At 37.5% G+C, this 25,549-nt stretch overlaps 2 protein-coding genes and 1 long non-coding RNA gene across 7 annotated transcripts; 1 reads left to right on the top strand and 2 right to left on the bottom strand.

Annotated features, from left to right (window-relative positions):
* The first annotated feature begins 101 nt into the window (after positions 1-101).
* Positions 102-13,733, top strand: LOC147555369 (DENN (AEX-3) domain-containing protein). 5 transcript variants are annotated; one of them, XM_086662892.1, is made up of 21 exons: positions 108-354; positions 425-493; positions 693-2,013; positions 2,515-2,715; positions 3,179-3,262; positions 4,460-4,519; positions 4,604-4,648; positions 5,172-5,365; positions 5,502-5,993; positions 6,237-6,333; positions 6,776-6,967; positions 7,054-7,143; positions 7,925-7,987; positions 8,179-8,253; positions 9,351-9,401; positions 9,898-9,975; positions 10,550-10,684; positions 11,459-11,566; positions 11,709-11,774; positions 12,446-12,524; positions 13,347-13,733. In XM_086662892.1, the coding sequence occupies exons 2-20, from the start codon at positions 489-491 to the stop codon at positions 12,518-12,520; spliced, it is 3,432 nt and encodes a 1,143-aa protein (XP_086519018.1). In that variant the 5' UTR covers positions 108-354; positions 425-488; the 3' UTR covers positions 12,521-12,524; positions 13,347-13,733. The 5 variants fall into 5 exon arrangements, with proteins under 5 accessions (XP_086519016.1, XP_086519018.1, XP_086519019.1 ...); XM_086662893.1 differs by having other exon boundaries at positions 13,327-13,733; XM_086662894.1 differs by having other exon boundaries at positions 13,246-13,733.
* Positions 13,734-15,236: 1,503 nt separating this feature from the next.
* On the bottom strand, positions 15,237-20,466 carry LOC147555368 (Transducin/WD40 repeat-like superfamily protein). Its single transcript, XM_086662886.1, has 9 exons — positions 19,915-20,466; positions 19,442-19,654; positions 19,133-19,333; positions 18,623-18,730; positions 18,338-18,475; positions 17,981-18,232; positions 16,430-16,750; positions 16,139-16,337; positions 15,237-15,606 (listed from the first exon to the last, which is right to left on the bottom strand). Exons 1-8 carry the CDS (start codon positions 20,440-20,442, stop codon positions 16,170-16,172), a joined length of 1,929 nt encoding a protein of 642 aa, XP_086519012.1. The 5' UTR covers positions 20,443-20,466; the 3' UTR covers positions 15,237-15,606; positions 16,139-16,169.
* Positions 20,467-21,195: 729 nt separating this feature from the next.
* LOC147555367 (uncharacterized) lies at positions 21,196-23,708 on the bottom strand. Its single transcript, XR_015234864.1, has 3 exons — positions 23,595-23,708; positions 22,872-22,949; positions 21,196-21,442 (listed from the first exon to the last, which is right to left on the bottom strand). It is a non-coding gene; the product is annotated as an uncharacterized LOC147555367 (long non-coding RNA).
* Positions 23,709-25,549: the final 1,841 nt, after the last annotated feature.

The raw sequence follows: 25,549 nt of genomic DNA, 5'->3' as shown, positions 1-25,549 counted from the left end.
AAATTTTTTCTTATTTTCCTAAATCACCCACCTTTAACAACATTGAACAAATAGGAGTGTCAAATTTTCTAATTGCTCACAAATGGGAGCCAAATAGAAATAACGCAATTCTATTTCGCACCAAATCAGTCTCTTCTCTGCTTTACACGTAGCCAAGCAACTTCCTTTTGGGGGTCCCACGTTCTTCCCCTTCCCCCTGTCTCTTCCCCTTCCCCCTGTCTCTTCCCCTTCTCTCTCTAACGAAATCCTAATTTCTGATCATGGTGATGGTGAACGGAGCTTTAGATGGAATTGTATAATGGCGTTCATCAATTGTAGATGGGTCTATCGTTCATGATCTTCTCATAGTATATAGTAAGTCTCTCATTTCTTCTCCTTCCACTTTTATTGATCGAATTACTGATTCTGATATCTTGGAAAACAGGGGAAGGAAAAAAAAGTAAAATTTTGGCAATTGATGCTTCTTAGTTCTTGATTCTGAACCATCTATGCAGTAAGTTCTTCAAATTTGGGTTTTAATTAATGGGGACATCTTGAAATTTCTCAAAAAGCATTGTTGTAATAATTGTGCATAAACTGTTTGATAAAATGCTACTTAGAGATTTTATTAGAGAGAGAGATTGATGTTTTTCAATTGTGAATTATGGTGTCTTATCTAATTAATTATTTTTAACTAATTCGTATTTTATTAGTTATGGAGAAAAGGAAGATGTGGGTTTGAATGATAAGTTAGGATTTACAATGGAAACAAAGGAATATGTGGATTTGGCCGATGATCGAAATGTCTCTGTGGACGTGAAGGAAGATGTGGGTTCAAATGATGATCAGACTGTTACAATGGAAACAAGGGAAGAAGTGGATTCGGTTGATGATACAACGGAACCAAGGGATTATGTGTATTCAGGCGATGATCGAAGTGTTTTAGTGAAAACAAACGAACACTTGGGTTTAAATGATAATCAAGGTGTTTCTCTGGAAACAAAAGAAGTTGTAGACTCAAATGATGATCGTAGCGTCACGGTTGAAATAAAGGAAGATTCAGATGATGATCAAAGTGTTACACTTGAAACAAAAGAAGTTGTAGACTCGAACGACGATCATAGCGTCACAGTTGAAACAAAGGAAGATTCAAATGATGATCAATGTGTTACACTTGAAACAAAAGAAGTTGTAGAGTCAAATGATGATGAAAGCCCCAGAGTGGAAATAAATCAAGATTCAGATTCAGATGATGCTCAAAGTGTGACACATGAAAGAAAAGAAATTGTGGACTCGAATGATGACCGAAGCCTTATAGTGGAGACAAATCAAGATTCAGATGACGATCAAAGTGTTACATTTGAAACAAAAGACTCAACCGATGATCGAAGCCTCAGAGTCGAAACAAATCACGATTCAGATGATGCTCAAAGTGTTACACTTGAAAGAAAAGAAGTTGTAGACTTGAATGACGATCGGAGCTTCATAGCTGAGACAAATCAAGATTCAGATGGTGATCAAAGTGTTACAATGGAAATAAAGGAAGACGTGGCTTTGAATGATAATGTAAGTGTTTCAGTGGAAACAAAAGAAAATGCAGATTCAAATGATGATCTAAAAGATGCCATGGATAAAAAGGGAGAGGAGGACGTCAATGACAGTGGAAGACTTACAACGGAAACGAAGTTAGAGGTGGATGTTGATGGTGCTCTTCCTCCGACAGAATGTGGGGCGATACATCAGATTTCTGGGGAGAAGGTTAGAGTGGTTTCACCAGGTGTATCAAAAACTACAGTATATACAGGAAGTGCGAATATGTTACCTGTAGTCCCACCTGGTCATAGACGTGTTAAAAGTGAATTAATACCGTCTGGGCATAAACGTAGTAATAGTTTCCAGAAGTTGAAGACTCATATACAAAAAGCTTGGCAATGGGGTAGTAGTGCAGATGAAAGTCGGGGGCCTTGGTTTTTTAATCCAGAGGTTTTGGCAAATCAAAAGCGCCAGTGGTATCAGCTTCACTCGAAAACCTCGGTATGTGGCGTTTACTTTCTTTCTTGTAGATATTCGTTTCTTTATTTTTGCTATTTTTCCTTTTCTTATATTGCCTGCGAACTTCAAGAGTCTTCTTTGTTCTCCCCGAGCTCTACAACATATCTTATTGAGTAGATATTATAAATAATTATCGTAAAAAGGAACTGCACTATATTCATTAACCTTGCTGAACTAGTGGTCAATATAGAACTGACTAGCCTAGACTTCCTAAACCATAGCGTCAATTGGTACTTAACAACTTAACATGCTGATGCTTAGAATTTTCTCTCTTCTTCTTTCCCCTCTTCTTGATTATAGGTGCTCTTTGGGGTTTCACTTTTAATCATGTCTCTTTTGCATGTACATTTATGGTGCATAGTTCATTTGTTTCGTTCTGGCGGGTATATGGAAATAAAAGTTTTGTCTGTCAACTTTTATGTAAAAGCTGTTTTTGTTTCATTAATATATGTGTGAAGTAGCTCATACTAGACTGTGTTGTAGGATCTTTCAAAATATAAGGAGCCCACCTTGCTATTTGAACATTTCGTCGTGGTGGGTCTTCATTCAGGTTCTAATCTCGAGGCAGTTGAGGATGCATTTGCCAAAAGGAGGAAGTGGGAGTTAGAGATGCAAAAATCTGATAGGATGGATCCCAATATGCTACAATATGGTGGACCTTCAATTCCAACGCTAGAGCCTCAGGTCAATTCTATTATAACTTTAAGTTTTACTCATCATTGAAGACATGTGTTGATCGTGTCGTATTTTGCCTTCGCAACTAGTTACGCTTAGTTCACATACATATTTCCTGTTGGCTGCCGTGCTTCACTATATGTATATTTATAATTTATAGGTATACCAAATGATTTGAATTCCCAATTTTGCAATTTATTAGTTGAAGTTTAAAGAGTTATGCAGGTCCCTTTTTTTCAGAGGTGGAGTTTAACCATGTTTTGTAAGCATAACTGATAAACCATATGATGCATGTGAAAATTATACTCCTCAGGTTACAGATTTTATTGAAACGCAAATAATTTTTGAGATGGTAAAAGAAAGTGTATGATATCTGCGATGCTAATGGTTGTGACTGGTAAATAGGTGTTTTGCTGTAACACGTTTAGAAGAGTACCTGATTCCAATCTTTTTTATGTTTGTTATCTTTCAGATTCTTTTCAAATATCCACCTAGGAAGAGATTAGCTATCCGTCCTAAGGATTTACCTTCCTTCTGTTTCCCTGAAGGTGTTAAGGTCTGGTAAAGAAGATCCCCTCTCTTGATATTATTGGATTTAATGTACTTCTGCAGTAGCTAATGCAATGCTTGATGATACAAAAGACCTTTAAGTCTAAGTTCTTCCTGTCCTTACATTGCAAACATATTGTTTCTATTTGAAAAATGACCGAGTGATAAAAATCAAAGAACACGCACAAAAAAAAGGACTGCAGCAGTTAGCCAGTTACCCCACTTTAATAAACCTGCTTTTATACTAAGAGCATACGAGTTAGCTTCTAGCATTTTACCATCAGTTTCCTAAATGTGTACTCAATTGATTAAAGATTATAGTTTAAAATATGTCCTCCTCAGTCTAATACACTTCACTGTGAAGCGTACCCTTTTGGTCCCATAGTCATAGTTGAAACAAGACATTTTGAGGAATTCATGATTCAAATTCTAGTCTCTCTCTATATATGGTCACTGGCATTCTTTTATGCTTTATATAGTAGAATTGACGAGTTATTGAATATCAAACACTCACAAGTAAAAAAGAGATATGGTTGAATATGACACAACTACATAATGGTCTAATATCTGTGTTGTTAACAGCTTAAGAAACGTCGAAGATTTGTATGTATTCTATGAGAAAACCCTTTTAAAAGATAGACACAGTTTTTCTTATATGAAAGATTGTACCAAGTGACTATTACGTACAATATGGTTTTATTCTCTCATTTGTTTTTGAGAAAAGGCATAATTTTATTAGATGCACTATGTAGTCGAACTTTTGAATAATGAATAGCTTGGATTTTCCTGTAGCCTGAGCCATATTTGATGAACTCGATCAAGTTGACATTTTCTTTAATGAACATGGAATAGTATTGGAAGTTTCTTTTTCCATGTGGGAACTGCTATGTTCGTGTTAACTTATGTATATAAGTATGTATATGAGAAAAAAAGAAACTTCCCTGGTTGCGTGGTTAAGTGATTTCTGAGTCCTGAGTTCCTTTCCTGGCCCCAGACTTGGCCCAGTGCAAGCAGGACTCTAGTCCCGAGCCCAACAATGTAAAACTGGTTGTTCGCCATGATTGTAGAAGGTGTGAGACGAGTAAATTGTATTTGATATACTGATGTTGATATGTTGCGAGACCCTGACGCCTTTTGCTGGATATATTTTTGTCTCCGAAGCTTAGAAAATTTCACTATTTGATTGTCTTGAAAAATGATGCAGGCCCGGTTAATGGAGAGAACCCCGTCGTTGAGTGATCTAAATAGAGTAGTCTATGGACAGGTAGTGTAGCGTTAACTTTGGTTATATCCTAAATTTTATTTCCCTTCTCATCAATGCCTTTCTTCCTTTTTTTGGTAACTACAGGAGCATCTGGGGAGAGATGATATGTCATTTATTTTTTCCTTCAAGGTAGTATGCAGTATGCATATTGTTTCTTATTGATATTGTTGGTAATAAGTACCTCATTGTGTCCCAAATGACCGCCGTTAATTTATACATCACATTTGAACTGTCAATGGTCTCTACTGCATAATATTCTTTTCTTTGCATATTGTATTTATTAGACGGTAACTTAAGAATTTATATGCCTCTGGTTTGCAAGAATAGTTGGTTCTGTAGTCCGATTTTGGTAGATGGATTACAGAATGACGCAAAGATATGTTCATGGTGATTATTACAACTTATGTTCCCAGTTTAACATTTGTATTCTAGCATGATGGTCATTTTAAGTTGATAAGAGGGTTATTTTAGTATTAGATCGTTGTCACGACATGACTTGGTTTCTATCTGTTCTCTCTCTCTCTCATATATATACGTGTACATATATATCATTTACTCTGTTTAGCTTGTAAAAAGTTTAAAACTAGGACGACTATGTGTTCTCATTTACATCTTATGTGATATTGATTTTGGCATGTTGGACTCTGATCAGGTGGCAGATAATGCAACCGTGTATGGTGTTTGCTTACACGTACAAGAAATTGTTCAGAGGCCACCTGTAGGTGTTGTATCACCACTTTCGCAATCTTCCGGACGTCTGTACCGATTTTTGGTTTCTGCACCTCGCTGTTACTGTCTACTTACCAGAGTTCCTTTTTTTGAGTTACACTATGCAATGTTGAACAGGTTTGCATTAATTCTACTAAATGGTTCTCTCTAAATCCGTTCTTGTGAAGTATATTTGTATTTAAATAATGTCATAAACTTTTGTCGCTGTTTATGTTCAGAATGTAACCAATATGTTTTGCTTCCACTGATGCAGTATCATCACGCAGGAACGCTTGAATAGGATAACTGAGTTTGTTAGTGAGGTGGCTCTTACCGACCCTGTATCGCTAATTACAAAGTCACAAGAAGAAACAAGCGAGGATAGTGACTCTCCTAATAGGGATTGTTCTACAGATTGGGAAGCTTCTGTTATACCTCTTGACAGTGCAGTAGCCCTTACAGCAGCTGCAGCAGGCCTTATATCAGATGATGAGGTTCCTTCCTTCTCAGTTAAACCTCATAGTCCTGAAAGTATTTCTGTTACAGAAGCTTCAGATTCTTCTCAGTCAAGAGAAATAGACAGTTTTAACAGAAAAGACTGCCAGTACTATGATGATGGTGCATCTGAGACTTCAGAAACTCGTTGTGATGGATTTGAAAGAACTAATGGAAGTTATGGAAACAGTCAGACTTCACCAGAAGTTGGGTTTTTCTTCTCTAAGAGTCGGACAATGGAGAGCGCTGGAAGTTCTGAATCTTTGTTCAGGTAGAGGACCTCTCCTTTGCTTCATTAGGGCATTTGTGATATGGTTGCCACTTGGCACTGGGCATTGATTTATACAATGTCAAGATCATAACCTCCTGTTAAGATTGGGCGCAGTTAACTTTGTTGTACTCTAAAAAGTTTATTCACTTGGCCAGCATCTAATTGTACAAGTTTTCTATGTTTCAACTATATTGTAATTTTTCCCCCCTTGAAATATACTAATTGTGTTTTGTGTTTTGGCAGTTCAGTAAGAAGCACAGGGTCAGATGATGAAGATGAGGAAGTTCTTAATGAGAACGACAAGAATAGCGGGGTTGATGTGATAATGAACTGGGCCAGGGTACTTTTTATCTTGACCCTTGAGCCATATTTGATGATTGATTTAGGCTTCTTGAATGGCACAACTTTAAGGCCATTAGGAAACACACGGTTTAGTGTTTAGGTCTTAATTCACTTCAAGCCAGTCGGAGGCTGATGTTGGCATTTGTGAAAGGGGTGACATCTTTTTGAGGTCATGAGTCTCATGAAGAGGACCTCCATCTTTCCCATAAGTTTAACTAGACTCACCTTTTCTTTATAATTTTATATCATTTTTTGAAAGCTGGCAAATAATTAAGTGATTCATATTCAAAGAAGATAGATAAACTAGTATGGACCAAAGGGTTTTTTTCCCTTTCCTACTTAAATTGTGAAGATATTTTTGCCAGATAATTTGTGCATTTGAGATGCTCTTAGGGGCGATACCCTCTTTAATTTTTAAAGTTGTCTTCTTTCCTTTTTAGGAGCACAAAAATGATTTGCTACAAATTATTTGTGGTTATCATTCTCTGCCTCTTCCATCACGAGGAAGTGAAATAGTTTTTCATCCAGTGGATCATCTGCAAGCCATCACGTACAGACGACCTGCAGTCTCTGCCCTTGGCTTATCCGAAAACTCTTCTGATATAAAACTGCAGGATTCTTTAGCAGCTGAGGTATGATGATTGCTCATCTCCAGTTAGGCACTGGTTGTCATTTGCTTTTATTTGCTGAAATACTGATGGTGGTGTATCGGGATAAGGTTAATGCAAGACTAGCTGTTGCTGAGGAAGCTATGGCACTGTCATTATGGACCATAGCTACACTTTGCCGAGTTCTATCACTTGAAAGTGTAATATTTTTTTCACATTTTACTCTTGTTATATTTCTTGGTTAAGAACTCAAAACCTTTGTACAACATTTATTGAGGTTAATTCTGTCGATCTTGTACTTTATTGTTTACTTATTCCCCAATGCACAAATAAGGGAAAACGCGAGGAAGTCGAACTTCAACACTATATTCCCTTTCCGGTGGAATGGTGGATGCCTAGATCATAAATATCGTTCGAACCGACAATGAGCACACGTTAAGATATAAGCTTTGCTAGTGTCTTAGTGGAAATGTCAGTGATGGAATGCTGAGATGAGCGTCTCTGACCAATAACTTTGTCAAGAAAAACCTATTACTTTTTTATAGTCCTGGTCTACTCCGTCAATAATATATAAATGAGGTTTATATTATGCAAACTAACTCTGGTTGGCCATATGTACCTTGTAGTTGTGAATTGTGAATTTATCTTCACGCCAAATTCCCTACACTTAGAAAGGCTCCTATGTTTCAGTAAAATTTATGGCACAGAAAACCTTGTGGCGTCAAATCCTCCTCTCCTGTTTCTTGTTCATCACTTTTCTTTGAATCTCTATATTTTCTGCGCCGACTTTAAGGTTGTTTCTACATCAGCAGTTTAGTGTTATTAATTAAATTAGAATCATTTGCTGACGTATATGTTAATTCCTTTTGGCGTACTAGTATCTTTCCTCAGGAAAATTCCAGATATGTTTGAAGTATTGATGGTCTGATACCTCTAATAAATGATAGGTTTGCTTGTGTGATTAAATTTTATGTGTTTCAGGTTTTGGCATTATTTTCAGGCGTCTTGTTGGAAAAACAAGTAGTAGTGGTTTGCCCAAATTTAGTAAGTTAGTCAATTATGTCACTTCTCCTTGCTTTATATAATCTATTCTTAAGCTTCTTGTGTCCTTTTGGAAGTCAGAAGTTCTTATGACCTATAAGAAACATATGTTTGTTACTGTCGTTTTCTGCTCGATGAAATACGATCTTGATTTATTTTACCAACTTATCGCGTTGTCCTATCATCTGATGCAGGGAGTGTTGTCAGCTGTGGTTCTATCACTGATTCCCTTGATTCGTCCTTTTCAGTGGCAGAGTTTATTGCTTCCAGTAAGTTTGATAGCATGGAGCAAGTATAACCTTCTTTTCTCTTCAAATTAACACTTCAATCATTTTAGTAATCTTCATTATTATATTCCAACATTAGTGGAGAAAAATATATGTGCAGTTGAGGGCAACTGATTTATGTAGTTTAGAGAACCCAATAACAGATTTAGTGGGGAGATATCCCAGTAACCGATTTTAGGGAAGATACGTTGGATAAACCGTGAGAAAGAAAAGTAGAATGAGAAGAAATGTAGGCCAGTAGTTATTTAGGGATATCCTAACCTATTGGTATTTACAAAAAAATAATTAATTATTGACACTACTACCCCTCTATGTTGAGTCGATTTACATAAAGAGGGAATTATACTAGCAGCCGGATGTGATCTTTATCAAACTCTCCAATAAAATGGACGGTTGGACTTATCTTCCATGTAATCGACTGGTCTGTTTTAATATAATAGATATATTATAAGTATATATGAGTATGTAGTTTATCAGTGTTTTAAAAAACAAGATGCTTACGCATCAAGGGATCTTCATTAGATGTTAAAACCATTATACTGACACAACAATAATCTGGGCTCTAATCGAGTTACTGTAACGTCTCACAAACACGAGTGTATAGATTAGAGATTCATGAAGGCTAAATGTACAGTCATAGGCGTACAAACTAATGTAAATGAGGACCAAAACTGATTACATTTCTCTGTTTGGTTTAGCATGTCAAAATAGGAAAAACCTCTATTCCAAGTAAAGATGTAAGTTTAACTTAGGCGGTTTGTGCTTATCACATCTTCGTGATGTATCAATGCCTTGTAACGACTAACGTAGATCGTTGTCGATTTCTCAAAAAAAAAAAAAGTAAAGATCTAAAAAGGAAAGCATCCGAAACTTACCTCATGGACTGAAAAATAGATACAGTCGGTTATCCGACCAGATCTTTTATGTACTGGATACTCCATAAATTCCATTGCTTTCACCTAGGGTTTGTTTCTCTTTTGTCCTGGATGAGGTTTTTCCTACCTCGCTATTTTGACTTTCCTGACTCTCTGTTGTAGAAGCAACAAAAAACCACATGGGGTAACTTATTATTTTTGCAGGTTCTACCCAGAAGCATGCTTGATTTTCTTGACGCACCCGTCCCTTTCCTTGTGAGTTATTAAATGCCGTACTCTCGTTCTTGGTTGATTTAGTGACTGCACGTAATATTTTATCTCTGCTACTCTTAAATTAAAAATTTCCATTCATTATGTATCAAGTTGTTCATACTTCATAACACCTTCGAAGATTCTATTTCCATATGAATGTTTGTGGAACACTGACGGTTCCGCTAACACATTAAAACAATCTTTTACTAACTGCTTGCTTGCAGTAATTACGGGCTATTGCAAATTGCTATTTCGCTTTTCTTTTGCAGCCAACTTTTGTTCAACTCACAGGACGGTAAAAACATATTTTCACCTCTATATGATGCTTTGGTTCCTTTTCGGAATTACCTAAATAGATTTCAAAAAAAAAGTACCTAAATGATGGATGAGAAATAAATCAGTTACTTGGCGTTGTGAGTTTGTTGCTTCTATATTTACATGCACTATCAGGCCCTCGTCCTTAAAATTGAAGCAAGTTTTTAAATCTATTATTTTGTAGGTCGGCATACAACATAAACCAGCTTCCCTGAAGATGAAAACTTCCAACCTTATTAACGTGAATCTGTACAAGGACCAGGTTTGTACGTTTTTTTATCCTTCTGTCTTTGGCCTGCCTACGTTCGGTCCATGGTGGCCTATGTTTGTCTAACTGCTTACTCTATAATTACTATTACTTATAAATAATTTTTTCCCAAAGAATGACGGAAAACTAATAAAATAAGAAATGTTGAATTGAAAAGGTTCTACCTTACTTGACGAGAATTAGACACAAAAATAACTATTCCGTTACTGGTGTCCATGTAGAGGTTTCATTATAAATAGATAGAAAGCAAAACATCTTTTCAGGATCCAAATGTCACAAGCAACCTAAAAGCTGACTTTTGTTGGTACTATTATCCGACATTTTATATCATCGAAAAACTCACACCGGATATCAGAACTTGTTTGCCCATTAAAGTTTTGTTGCATTTTTCAACTAAGCCATAACTTCACTTTAATATATCCCGCTACTGATGAGATTCTATTTGATGAGGATATCATCCTCAGGAATGATCAAACCTTAGGTGACCCCTGAAAGGCTCTGGCAGCAAAATCTTGTGACCTAAGCTCTTGCCATAGAAGTCTCTTATTTCTTCATGTGGACCATGCAGGTGAAGATGTGTTACTTGCCACCACTCCCTCGACGTAGAGAGCTTCTTTCTGAACTGGGACCAGTCCATGCTAAACTATCTTGTCAAAACTCTGTAGCTCAAAGGAATCCTGTATATAAGTGTAACGAAGTGCAGGTGATAGTTTTCCCGATCTTTAAGCTTAGCCATGGCACTAATCTATGGATTATCCTTACAATTGTCTTAATTTGTTTCTTAGGGCTTTTCAAGTATTATGTTTGTCAAAATTTCTCATAGTCTACTTTGCTTCTTCAATTTTTTCCCTAGATTTCTTTCGTCTAGTGTGCTCCACTAGTAACTAGTAAGCCTATTGAGTTGTGGTTTATCTTCTTTGTAGTCGTTAATGAAGTTATTTGCTTTTTTTCTCTTTGTACGAACTACATACCTGTCGAACTGTATCTGTAGCAAGTGTCGTAAATTTCAAGTATCTGCCTACCTTGTTGACTATAACTCTAAAATGATTTGCATGCATCTTTTGGAAAATAACCTCACATTATGTTTATTTTCGAAATGATGGGTCGAGGGTTCAAATATTTCATTTCTGATTTGTTAGATACATGAAGAAACTGAATCTTTTGTTTGGTTCGTATTAGTGTGGTTCGGTAGTACTACTGTACTGAAATGTAATAGTTGGGAAGTCTGGGTTTTCTACCAAGTATTAACTGACATCGAAGGGAGACTTTAATTCTTGAGCAAAACCCTTAGAATGTTGTTTAGTGCTGACTCGATCAGTAGTGAAATATTCATGGTTCTGATTCTTAAGTATCTAACACTTACAAGACATTATACTAGATTTATAGAAAGCCTTATTTTTGCATATTGATCCCTCATATATGTGCATTTTCGTTCTATATTCCGTTTCAAAGCTGATCTCTTTACACAATGTCTCAGGCCGAAGCTGCTGCGCAATTTTTGGACGTCATGCGAAACTACTTGGAGTCCCTTTGTGCGGATTTCCGATCTCATACGATAACAAGTGTACAATCAAATAATGACAGGGTATGGATAAGTTTAGCTATCAAATATAGGGCTGCATCATTTTGTTTCCTTGATTAGTGAAATATTGCGACTTAGCAGTCATTTTGTATTGCTTTTCGCCATTTCGGAGACAAGTAATGCCTGATGATTCACTTTCTTACAGGTTTCTTTGCTTCTTAAGGAGAGTTTTATCGACTCCTTTCCCAGTAGGGACCGCCCCTTTATCAAGGTATTTTATATTCCCATCTGTACCTTATGTTTTAGTTATGTTTCCTCTTTAGCTCTTCGCCTCTTCTTTTAAATGATTCCACCAAGGAATGAAATTTCGGTTTCGGTGGAAATTTAGGTAGGCATGAAAATAGAAATATTTCAGTCATTTCGGCAATCTTAATTCCATGATCAGACATTGTTAAGAGAAAGGATTTAATTTTGGCTTAGTTGGAAATTGCAGTAGGCATGGAAATGGAAATATTTTGGTCATTTTGGCCTAAATGTTTTGAAATTTAATTCCCCGGTTTCCACACCGGCTCAAACTACAAGGTATTGGCTATCTCTTGGTATTGTGCCGGTTGGGTGTGGCCCAAAATTAGTGATTATATACTCCTAATGGATAAACTGTATATCTTTGATAGCTAGAGACAACTCATGGGAATTGTGTCGGACATGAGATTAGCTCAATGATCCGGCACCGGCTAATACTAATCCTGAGCCCCAACTGAACTCTAGCTTGCACCTTATATGCAAACCCCAAATCAAGTTGGTCGAATGTGCGGAATTCTTAGGCGCGATAACTGCGATTTTGACTACGACAATTGATCTTCTATTCATCATTTACCAATTACCATATAGTTTGAGAAGGAATATTTTACTAACTCAATTGATATCTTTGCTTTGCTGCAGCTACTTGTTGACACACAATTGTTCACGGTTTTATCAGATTCACGGCTTGCCTGCTACGAGCATCAGCAGTTTTAACGAAGTAAAATCTTCTATCTCTTTCTCTCTCTCTCTATATATATATATATCTCTATGTCATATATACAATAGTTCAGAGCTCTCGGGAGTAAGTAGTTTCAATTCAAGCATTCCTGTCGGCGAATAGTTTCTGATTTGGAATATCGCTGATCCATCCTTTTAGAGCAATGTGGATCAGTGTTTGTCTAAAGACCTTCCTTACTCCAATCTCTTATTTTTTTGTAAATTTGTAACCTAATAATCATGCACAAAGCAAATTTTCATGCTTGATAGTTATACTATTTGTTTTGATGTAAAGCCTGTAAGCTAGGGGTTTTCCCAGTCTTTGCTAGGACCATGTTACCATAATAAGAAATGAATAAAATGAACATTCAAAAGACCTATCGGAATTGTACTTGAGCAAAAGAAATGTCTTCATTATGGGCCTTGGACATGTAATTCCTATGATTGTTGAAAGGTTTTTCCGAAGCATATATACTATTACTTGCAAGTCCTTGGGATGGTCTTTAAATGTTGATATACGGCTTTAAAGAGCTCAGGATGTTTTAAAATCAGATTGTTATAATATTTATTCAATTCATGGATTTTCATGTATTTTTGTATTATCTTTTCACGATGTATTAATGTCTTATAAATGACTCTTGTAGTCCATGTAAAATACAAAATTCAATAGGGAGAATAGGTCAGACAGCCATGCAATTATATTCATTCAGCGGATCGGATAGATGAAAGAATCAACCACAACCCACCTCATACCCCTACCTCCAAGCCTTACTTTCACTTGAACCATGGCTTTGACTTATTAGATTCCATTCGTATCCACAAGCAAACCATTCTCTAGCGTCAACTCGTCTAGTCGATTTGGCAGGGAAGGGTGATGAGAGGAACATAAGGTTGAATTCACGCTCCACTTCAAGGCCTCAGAGCATAAGAGAGGGAATAGCTCGCTAACAAGTCCTCGGGCTAGGGCAGTTTTCAATTCTCCTCCAGTAGCTGCTGATGAGGAGCAACCGACCGGATCTATGGAACCACATTCCTGGATATATATGGGTAGATAAGCAGCTGCTCTTCCTCTTACACATTTGACGCAGTGGCGTGGTTGAGACTTTGAGGATCCGGTGCGATGTTTTAGCCAGGCCCTAATATGATAATGTTAAAAACGAATGAACATGTCACATACTAAAGAAAATAATCGAGACAAATTAATTGTGAATAATGTTGATGAGTTTTTGTGAACTCTATGAAACTTTACCTCTTTTGGGTTGCATGAGTTTTCTACGGAATCATGGTTATTCTCGGCAAGTCATATGATTAGTCTATTATTTAGGTGTCGTTTGGCAACACTAAAATAAGTTACTTTTTTTACTTATTTAAGTAAAAAAGTCGAAAAGTTAGTTTGGTACGCAAAAATTACTGACTTCAAGTTAAAATTTGACTTTCTTTTAAAGTTAAAATTTTTAACTTGTGACTTCAAAGTAAAGTAACTTTTCTTTGAAACATTGACGATTTTTTTTCGTCAATTTCCGTTCCACTACCACAACTAAACTTCCACCATACCATTCTACCCTCATCACCACCACAACAATCATTGCACCTCCCCCACCACCCTACTTCAACTACAACCACCACACCTTAACAACCACCTTCGTACCGCCACCACCATAACTCGACAACAACCACCTCGTAGCTCCACCACCACCACCACCACCACCGTACCTTCAATGCCACTACCACCACCACCATACCTCCATCATTACCACCTATATATCTTATCCACCACCTTTACTCCGCCCATAATTCGGTCAATATCACTCGCATAACTTATCCACCACCACCGTACTTCCACCACCCCACCACCAGCGTCACCATCATACTTCCACCACCACCCATACCTCCACCACAATCACCACCGCTGCCACCACCATCAAACGACACCTTAGGGTGATATAAAATTCAAATCTCCTTTACACTTTTATAGTTTTATTTGATGAAGAAAAAGATTGCAAAATACGATTTTTCCATGAGAAATTGAACTTCTGGCATTATGGGCCAAATTGAACTTCTGGCATTATGGGCCAAAGACTTGACAAAATTACTGTGCTTCTGATTGAAGATGGGAAAAAAACTGCGAAGAAATATTTTTGGCTGGAATCACCCGCGTGGCACAACTTTTGAACCAATAAAACAACACGAACCATTGTCCCTGTAATCTATAATCTTTTGAGAAATGTAAGAGTGGATGTCGGGCAAAGAAATGTTTTTAAGAGAACTCGTTCCTTGTGGCTTTCCCTTGTAGTTTAAGGATTAAACAAATAAATCGACGCACTTAACAATGTATTTAGTTGGTTGAGCGAACGAACAATATCTTCATATATATTTGTAGTTCCCCGTGGCCCGTGGGGGTGGGGGCCCCTTGGGAGAGGGGGACTGGATGCGACCCCCTCTCTCACACCTCCGAGTTGACGGGGGCGTCATAAACAGACCGAGTCAAGTGATATTTCTGTATCCATTCCCCATCTTACTTTAGCAGCATTAGCTTCATTGTCTAACTTTAATTTGCAGTAGTTTTAAAGCATCTCATCACATCTGTTCTTTAAATGAGATAACACACTTTTATTCCTTCTGAACTAGACAAGGGTTTTCATGGGGGTTTCATCCAAGCATGTGTTTCTGGCTTATGGAGAAAAAAGCTTAACCACTCTAAAACCCTGAAAAATTAGGCAACAAATATATTTGTTATGAAAGAAACAGAAGCACAGCAGATTTTAACCTGCTAGACAATTTCTACAATGATCACGAAATAGGAAGACATCGAAACTCTTATAATGAAACAGATTGTATCATATATAACGTTTCCTTTTCAAAATACGAAGATACGGGTAAGTGAAACTTCTACAACAGCCGTGCGATACAAGTTTTATTGGGGAACTTCTCTCTAGCCAAAGCCTATTGTAAAGACGAGGACATCATCTAGAGCTGAAACAAGCAACAAACCTCATCCCAAGAACAATCTTCTAACCCAACTCGATGCAGCACGAGGATGATCAATAAGCTTCATACTTGAGAACTATATTTCTTCAAATCACCTAGCACAAGAAACGCTATTTAGTATATAACAAGTTGGAGTGATAAGCTCATGAAGAGCAAGCAAACAAAAACTGCGGAGTCTTTCTTGTGGGTTGATTAAGTGGACGTAATCCCTCGCATGAAATGCTATTAAATCCAAGAAGAAACATAAGAGGAGCTAAAATGACCTAACAACGAGATGTAAAGCTCACTTTAGATGAGCCATAACATGTTTGTCTCTTCAGTGGAGAAACCAGAGTTCGAATGTTACCATTTCCAAAAAAAAAAAAAAATGAAGTCTCGACAAGAGGTATAAACTTCCATAAGAAAACGCAACACATGAATAACGTGAAACAAAACAAGCAATAGAAAACCACAAGTGATATGAACTTCGTTGATGCAAACACTTAACCTAAGAAGAGATATAATTTAGTTGGGAGTTGGTGATATATTTAATTCTTAAGGTCGCACGCTGTCAGAAAAAATATAAAATCAAAATCCAAGCCAGTATTAAACAACAGTATATGTTGTAGATTTAAATCCTGTAATTACCCGTACGAGGCTTGAAAATCTTATCACCAAGTTATTTATCTTCCTCCTCCGAATCGGACTTGGCAAAAACTGTTTCTGGTTGTGTTTCTGCATATGCTGGAGCAATAAACTTTGGATCTTTTGCTGCTACATCAGCATATTTTAAGATAGCTTCTCTTGGATCCTCATCCATCCACGTCTCCTTAATCATTCCCCCTTGCTGCAATGAAGTTCATGAGATAAGATTCTTAAATGTGTTATCTTCATCTTCTTCTAGAATATATAATGTATAAGAAACACGATAAACCTTACCTTGAGAAGATACTGAGTCAACAAACTTCCTTTCGTCGTACCAACTCTTCCACCGAAGCCTGGCCCTGTCATGGGAAGCTCGGGCTTATGTGACTTTATTGGGTCCTTCAATGCTTTCTCTCTTTCACGTTTCCGACTAGGCTGATCTCTAAATAAGGGTAGTGCATGTGGATTGTGAATTACAGGCTTTGCCACAAAGTCGTCGATGGATTTCTTCCTCGGTGCACGTGAAACACATACAAGAGCTCCTTTTTCACTAATAGATGGATCATAAAGTACGTGTGTTCCTCCTTGCTTTTTATCACCAACAGTGGCAAAAACCTAAAGAAACAATGCAGGAGAATAACATATAAGAACAATAGTCAAGAATAAAAGCAAGAGAACTTGGGGTTCTAATCCTGTGGCACATTATATATTCAAACATATAGCAAGACACTATTCAGATAAACCTCAACCATATCTTCAGTTCTGTGCTATCAGCTTATTTTTTTTTTTTGAAAGTAAGATTGAATATATAGAAAACTATACAGAAAAAAAAGGAGGCAAGGTGATCTAGGGGAACAGACTCCTCACATCATCCATGCCTCCCAATTGTTCACTAAATCAGCATAAGTTACATGTTTATATTTCTCATCGAACTTAATCCAGAGTAGGATAGTTCCCTTAATGTCGTCCACATCTACTGAAGTAGATAAATTCTCCTCTCTAAAGACCTTGTGGTTTCTATCCTTCCAGATATTCCAAGTGATTGCCGACGGAATTAGTCTCCACACTTCCTTCCTATGTGTCCTTTTCCACAGCCCATCCCATTGCGACAACATGTCCTGGATGCAATTAGGCTTGCACCATTGAATGTTGGCTGCGAAGATAAAATAGTCCCACAGGGTTTGTATACCTTTACACCTTAACAGGAGATGATCAAGGGTCTCTTCCTCTTCCTTGCATAAAATGCATCTATTGGTGAGGCAAAAGCCTCGACGTTTCAAGTTATCAATAGTGGGAGTTCTGTTGAGGGCTACTGTCCAAACAAAGAAACTAACCCTTGGAGGGACGTTGCTTTTCCATATTGAATTGATGATAGGTGTTTCCAGGATGTGTTCCTCATTAGTCAGTCTAGAGTAGCATTGATTTACCGACAGACTATCTTTTTTGTTGTGCCTCCAGACCCTTTTATCTTGACCCTCAGCCAGGTGAACAGTTTGTAGTTCTTCCATTAAACCGATAGACTATCTTTTTTGTTGTGCTATCAGCTTATCTAAGTAACTCTATTCTACATTGAATAGTAAAACAGTTCAGATGTACGGAGATATTACAAAATTATAATTTACTAACACGGAATATAGCCGGACTAATGAGTGATGCTTCTGGTATGTTGGGTTCCTTGAATATCCTTCGAATGCAGTAAACTGTCTCTTTAACGAGCTCGTTAACGAGAACTATTAATGGTGTTATAGTGTTTTTGTCAAAAAAAAAGCCGGATTATGATATTTCTAGAAAAAAAGTTCTTTTGGTAGAATGGTAGAATATAAAGAATTTGATCAATCATGTTACCTGATTCAGCTTGGGGTGCCACGCGCATTGTATCACACTGCATGTTGGAGATATTCCAACTCTTGAAACAAGTTCAAGTTTCGTCCTGTCATAGAAGCATAGCATACCTCCACTGGTGGTATCTCTTTTGACAGAAGTTCCAGTTAAGATTAGTTGCTCATCAGGACTAAATGCAACATTTGTTTGAGCATAATTATTCGGAAGATCCTCAAATACTTTAATAGGTTCTTTCATTTGACGCAAATCCCAGACCTAGTCACATTTCACAAACAATATTGCGAATAAGTGCTTCAGGAACATATCATGAAACATTAGCAGTGAGAAAGGTGTGCTTGAATGAAAGAAAACAAAGATTACCTTCATTGTGCAATCAGTGCTTCTAGACAAGAGAGTTCGACTGTCACTGGAAAACTTAAGCCCAGTAATCTCATCCTCGTGCGCATTCTGAATGTAGATATCAGGTCTACTTCCCCACCCAGGCTTAAGGTTCCACATCTGTTAAAATAAAGAAACCAGCTGATTCAAAATGCAGAATGCTTCTTATAGGCATTTTGGGGAACTAGACTAAGCTATGTATATATACCGAAATGTACAATTTTTCGCTACGAGCTTATAGCTAGTAAGAAGCAACGAAATAAGTACCTGAATCGAACCATCTCCAACACCAGCAGCAATGCTTTTGCCATCCGGATTCCAAGTGCATGTGGTAACAGGGATTCTTCCTGGCCTCGCAAGCTTGGGTTTGATGACCTGCCCATTGGACCATCACCATATTTAGTTTGACATAATTCCACATTCGTAGTAGCAATCACACTTGAAGGAGTAGTTTGGAGTAGATGGATGCTTATAATAATTAGATAATACAAGACCTAACTCGTTCATCCCCACGGGCCACGGCTGAACATGTAGTAAGTTTAGGGATTGTAACATAAATTTTGAAACAATTTCCAGTTACTTAATTACATATTCCGCCCAAAGTTGTTCTTCTAGATTTTACATTAGATAAAACGAAAACAGTTGGAAATGCATAGAAACTTCAACTAGTAATAGTATTTATAAAATATGGAAGTCCCAAAACCACAAGATGCATTGCCCAACTACAGGCTCACATTTTCGGATTATAAGACTATTAAGGGTAGGAAGTATCAGTACCTGTTTCTGACTTTTAAAATCAGATACATCCCATATACGCAACGATCCATCTTCTGATGATGTCAAGACTGTTTCTTTTGCCCTAGGATGCCACTCTCCACAAGTTAAGCCAGTGATATGTCCCTTGGTATTCTTTAAATCACGAATATACATATCTCCTTTTATAAACTCCCCAAGTGTAAGACCATCTCGATCATAAATCTGTAACAAAGCGTTCGGAAAATGAGAAAATTTTCATGGAAGCAACACTGTGATGACTTTCTAACCGTATGAGAATGTATATAGAAAGAAACGTTTTTGGGGACGAACCTTAGCCTGGGCTGAGCCGGTAACACACAAAAATCGATCTGCTGTTGGACTCCAACTGAGACTACGAACTTGGTGTCCTTCAGAAGGTTCAATCTGTCTAAAGGACGCCAACCTCGAATTCATTCCTTGAAAATCATACATTTTGACTGTATAATCATAGCTACCAGAGAGAACCCTGGAACCAGTATGATCCACAGCAAGAGCTGATACAACCTGCCAATATTATCAAAAGTAATTCAGAAAAATTTGACTCATAATCAAAGAGAAAGATAAACTTCCATTAATCTCATAGTCATATAAATCTCATTTTGTGGTTTTGAAGGGGAAGAAATTCAAACAACTCCCTAAGCCTTATCAGTTACCGAAAATTGATATAACCCTAGATATTTCCTTTACTAATTGACAGTTCTATGTAATTATTTCCATGGAGAAGCATAAAAGATGAAACTTTTCAAGAGAGAAAGAGAGAGTACCTTGGAATGCCCTTTAAGTACAATCTCGTTACTGAGAGGAATTCGATATTGATCATGTGGTTCAACATCAGAATCATCATCATCGTCTTCATCTTCATCTTCCAAATTGGAAGAGGGTGGTGGTCGAGGAGGTCCAATCATCCCACCATCATCCTCCTCTTCATCTTCCTGAGGAGGAGGAGGTGGTGGTCGAGGAGGTCCAATAACCAAACCACCCTCTTCATCTTCGTCATTACCTTCCAAGTTCGAATCTTTAACATTAGATTCTGTGTTAAAATTCTGATTAATAGAGTCTGATTTGTGAGAATTAGGGTTAGGTTTTTTGTTCTTTAAATCGGTCAACCAGGCTTTGGAAGAGGAAGATATAGATGGAAGTTGAGTAGGAGTAGATGAAGAAGAAGGTAGAGGGTTCCGGCGAGTAGTATTGTGGATGAGTTCAAGTGGGGTTTGTGATTTTGTAACCTTCCCAAAGGAAAGTGGAAACTGTGCTCTTATTCCGTCGTATATTTCTGATTCATCGCCCTCCATTACTCTCTCTTCCTCTCTCTGTGTCTCACTCTAATGTGGCTCGCTTAATAGACGGGATGAGAAACAAGGTAGCTAGCTACTTTCGGCATGGCTGCGGCTTTGGGGAATAAAAGAAAATCTTCACAATAAGGACTTTGTCAATTAAAATTGACTTATGGGCGATATTTGTTTTACCGTCCAAAAAAATACGATTGTATTTTAGCCCTTGGTCTTCATCTCCACCTTACCTTCACACACAAATACCGATCACCACCATAATATCCGGCCATCACCACCATAATTTTCATAATTTCCGACCACCACTAACCATACATTCCAGCCACCACCATTAATTCTCTCTCTCCCTCTCCCTCTCTCTCTCTCCATCTTCTCAAACTTATGGTGGTGATGTTGAAAAACAGTGAAGAAGAAGTGTCAAATAAACAAAAAGAGTGAGAGCTGTGACGCCCCGTGTTCCGAATCACGGTTTGCCCGGCAGTTTATAAAAGAAACTCGGTCTAACACTAACTCAAACCAGTTTCAAATATAAACCCAAGCCAAAACTCTCATTACGGGTTACAAATCAAGAACAAACACAGCGGAAAATTAAATATAGTTTAAACCTTTTGAAAATATGCTCGAAAAATATGTAACCCAAAATAGTTTTCATAAAGAGAAAAACAACTTGAATTCATGTTTATGAATAGTTCACAGAAGAGACTGAATTTGGACAGAGTCTCCTCTATAAATTGAACATATCAAACCTGAAAAACCTGTCAAACATTCATACATATATCCATAAACTCCAACATATAAATAACATCGAATTCATTGTGATAGTGTGCATACTATTTACATGTGTACGATCACAAACAAGTGAGAGAACGATCTTAACTATACTAGATGATACATATATAATATTAACGTTGTGATTATGTTGAAAATATAATAGAAATTATAATCTTACATAATGTGAGCCGTCGAAGTAAACTATGTCACTCCGGGTCACCAATACCTGCAACTGAACAACAACAAATAGGAATGAGATAACCCGAAGGTCAGCTCAGTAGGATACCTAGACATCCTACCCGCACCATACACATCAACATTTTAATACATTAATAGTTATAAGTGTTACATATATACAGATATATACAGAGATATCAATATGCACACGAAGCAAAGCAATATAGCAAGATAATTCTTCTAGCTTACCAAGATCACGACTGAATACGCCCTCAGTCGGGGTCACCTACTATTCGGCTAGGAAGAACCGTTCGGCCTTTGTTAGTGCGTAGGCAGGCGGCGCCTTATCGAACGTTTGACTACTGCAGTGTACACATGGATCCACGTAATACCCCGGTAAGAGCTTCCGTAACTCTCCCTTCGTCATCATCGCCCATCGGGCTGGCTTGTGATCTCGATACGCATCAAATAGTAAATCTCACCCAAACAATGATACGCTTAGAATATGTCATGACTTACCCAGACGACTATAAGAGCATCGTCGTGTAGCAGAGCCATATACCCACGGCGATACAATTATCTCATCTTGAGGCGCGTCCTATCTCCGGCCAGATCTGACGCTTCCTCGCAAGGTAACTCATTGACCATTCGAAGAATACCCAAACATATGCATGAACCTATAATAGTATTAAATGATCTGATAGGCTCCCAAAGCTACAAGAACAGAGCCCTCCTAAAGGTCCCATCAACCCAAAGGAGAAGAGCGTTCTCATGTCTCAAGGTAGGGTAAACCCTGTTTAAAGCCAAGCTTTTACAAGTGTCCACTTTCAGGGAATTAGTATTTTCTTATTAAGAAAACTCGGGTAAACACCCTATCTTATTTCGGTGAAAACATTGTAAGTATCAATCACAACAGAATTCAAACCATACACACCAGTGGTTTAGCAGAATAAATACACAAGCATGGCATTGGGTCAGTCCCCTAATCACTCCAAGGGTCGGAATACCCCAACTCCCATCCTCTCCGGACCCCATTCCGGGTAAACTAGAATGGTCGTTACCAAACGGCTGGCCACGCACCGAGTGTAACCCTTGACATAATTCATGGCTAATCCATAACATAAAATAAACAAGGGGACCAACCAATGCCCGTGGTAAAACAACCATTACACGTAACACAGATCAAGCGATTCCGCCTCCATGTTATACACGCAGCTCAAGCGATTCCGCCACCACGTGTTTACAATTCACACAAAACGATCACACAGATCAAGCGATTCCGCCTCCATGTGATTATTTTTCAGAAAAACCAATTTGTTTTGAAAAGATAAACATCCATAACATAGAGTACACCACATACATACATATCATACCATATCATATCATAAATTGAACTAGAGAACTATAAAAAGAAGAAAATGACTATATATATAATGGTGAAACGGGGAATACCCGTGCTCCAAGTAAGATTCATAGGATCCTACCTCTTCTTGCGCTTCCAATGGTGCTCCTGACTAAGCTCCACTTCTCCTCGAACTCCCTATTGCAGTTTATTAGTCCTACTGAAATATGAAAGGGCAAAACGGTCATTTGACAGTTACATAACTGTCAAGAGTCCTCTTGCAGAGCACGAATGCATAAAATGAATGAAGCTATACTAGAAATGTCCTATCGGCACTAAAGAGATCACCGAGACGTCCCATCGAATAACTGAAATACAAACAAATCAACCAACCAACTTCCCACAAACTCTATTTTACATTTCCGATATCCCATAAGCTGGCAAATTTTATAACGAACCAAATACTATGAATCTTGAACTATCAAATCGTAAAATGAACCTAATGTTATGAATCCATAACTCAACCTATCCATTTATGTTAACGGCAAGGTTCGGGTAACCATCTCTATTCCAATTCATTATAAAAACTGATCCAAATATCAAATTTGAGTCGTAAAATAATTCGGCAGCAACCCGTCTATATATGAACACCCCAAAATAGTCTACAATCTCCTAAACATGTTCTGAACATAAATCATTCGAAGAAATATAACTATAACTATCCCAAATAGCTCTAAATTACGAACCCAAGAGATATTAGACCCAACTATACAGTTATCGAAATAACTATCGTAAACCCACCAAAAACGGACGAAATTGAAAATTCTAAACGGATAGATATGTAGAACTAATCGAATAGAATAACCTGGAACAAATTTCGTCGAATTCCGATAACCGGGCGCAAAGAAATCGACAACTGAAATTGAGACACTTTCACGGCCAAAACTAATCGCTTCTCACACTGCTCCCGGTTGAAATTGAGTTTGTTTCTCAAACCAGAGAATTGGATTTAAAGGGTTAATAGGAAGTGGGGTCCACACTTAAATTCAATTAAATCCTACACTTAACACCTCATCCCATACATGCACGGTGAAAAGGAAGGAAGTGGGCGTAAGTTCTTTCTTGAAGCAAATGGGGTGCCACTTGTCGCCTAATGAAGTGGCCATTATATTTAATCTATTTTAAGTCCTCCGTTTATACATACTTCACAAGAAAGTCCCACCACACTTATAGCCAACTAATTTAGCACCATTTGTTTCTTTATGAGTCCAACTTAGCTTTTTTTTTTTCTTCTTTTCTTTTTCATCCCAAACTAACCGTGAAGAAACTACATGACCCAAATTAATTCGATTACGAAGAAAATTATCGGAAATAGGAGATTGCAAAATTATGTCCGATCTTTACGTGTGACTCACCAAAATTCATTATTTTTCGAGAACTATTGGATGAGCTGCCCGAATCAACTAAAATAAGTATCCAAAACAAAATCCAAAATAAACCACTACCCTGCTTGACGCTCTAACTCGTCCGATTCTCCGACTCGAAGGTCAGGGCACTACAATACTACCCCCCTTAATTGGAATTTCGTCCTCGAAATTCAGAGAGAGTAAATAATGAAACAACCATCTGCCAATATCAACACAATCCGTCACAAGACTCGAACCAAGAGATCAAGTTGTTTCGATGTCAACCCAGACTTCTGTAACCTGTAAATTCCTTAGGATTCCCTAACTCTTAGTGGTAATTTATCGAAGTCAAAATTTCCTGAACCATTACATCAGGAGACTCCGCATAAGAAGAGAGTTCTCCTTAGCACTGAGGAGACTTTGTCGAGGATCAACAAGACTCCCTTCTCCCTTCTACCAATTTGAACCAAGAAGATCTACAACTCAACTCTATAAATGCTGACAACCACAAGCTCCCAGACAAAACTCAAATGACACCATTCTGACGAGAATAAACTGAGTGTTGTTCTTGTTGTGAGAAAACACTGTCACATGAAAATACATGCACCACAATACTCTGTCGGTTCGAACAAAAGATAGATTATATTCTAATATCTTAATAACCTATTCTCGTAAAACATCTATTGAGAAATGGATATAAAATTCAATCTAGCACCCCTCTAGATAACTCCACCATTCAGAACAACTCTCGAATTCTTATCCGAAGTAGTCCACACTGAAGCTGAGGAATCTGACAATTCACTAGATAATGCAATGAACCCTTGATAAGTAATCTCTTGATCCCATGTTAACCAACGACTATGATGTTATAAATTTGATTGTATACTAAGAAGACAACTAACCAACCTCTTCTATTCTTTTGCCCAGTTCTTTCGACCAACTCTGAACTTGAGAGAACCTGTACCATTTCTAAATCACAAACCCACTGCATCTAACAAAGATCAGTCTGGCTAAACTCTATAAACAAAAAGGTCCAACCCTTCATATCCTGAATTCTTCTGCAGAACTAGTAATATTATGAAGTGAAATTGAAGTTAAACACTAATATGTGCAACCATAGAAATGATGACACATATGTTTCCTCTTCCGACATCAACCTCCAAGTCTGAAACAAATTCTAAATATCAAACAACTGAACAATAAAGTCGAATTTTCATCTTACTACAAGACCCAAGAATATTCTATAACTATCCTCGATATAAGAAAATAAAGAATGAAGCCCCCTATAATCTATAATCTATCTGTAAGTATAAGTTGTCGTGGATCCCACATCTTCAGAAAATATCTTTCTCAATAATATAAGAAAATACCGTTGCCCATAGTATAAGAAAATAAAGATTAAGGGCATCTATAA

This window comes from Eschscholzia californica, unplaced genomic scaffold, assembly GCF_041429995.1.
Source record: "Eschscholzia californica isolate CP2 unplaced genomic scaffold, dmEscCali1.0.p SCAF_2, whole genome shotgun sequence".
NCBI classification, from domain to species: Eukaryota; Viridiplantae; Streptophyta; class Magnoliopsida; order Ranunculales; family Papaveraceae; genus Eschscholzia; species Eschscholzia californica.
Note: the sequence above shows the minus strand (reverse complement) of the source record. Positions and strands in the feature narration are given on the sequence as shown.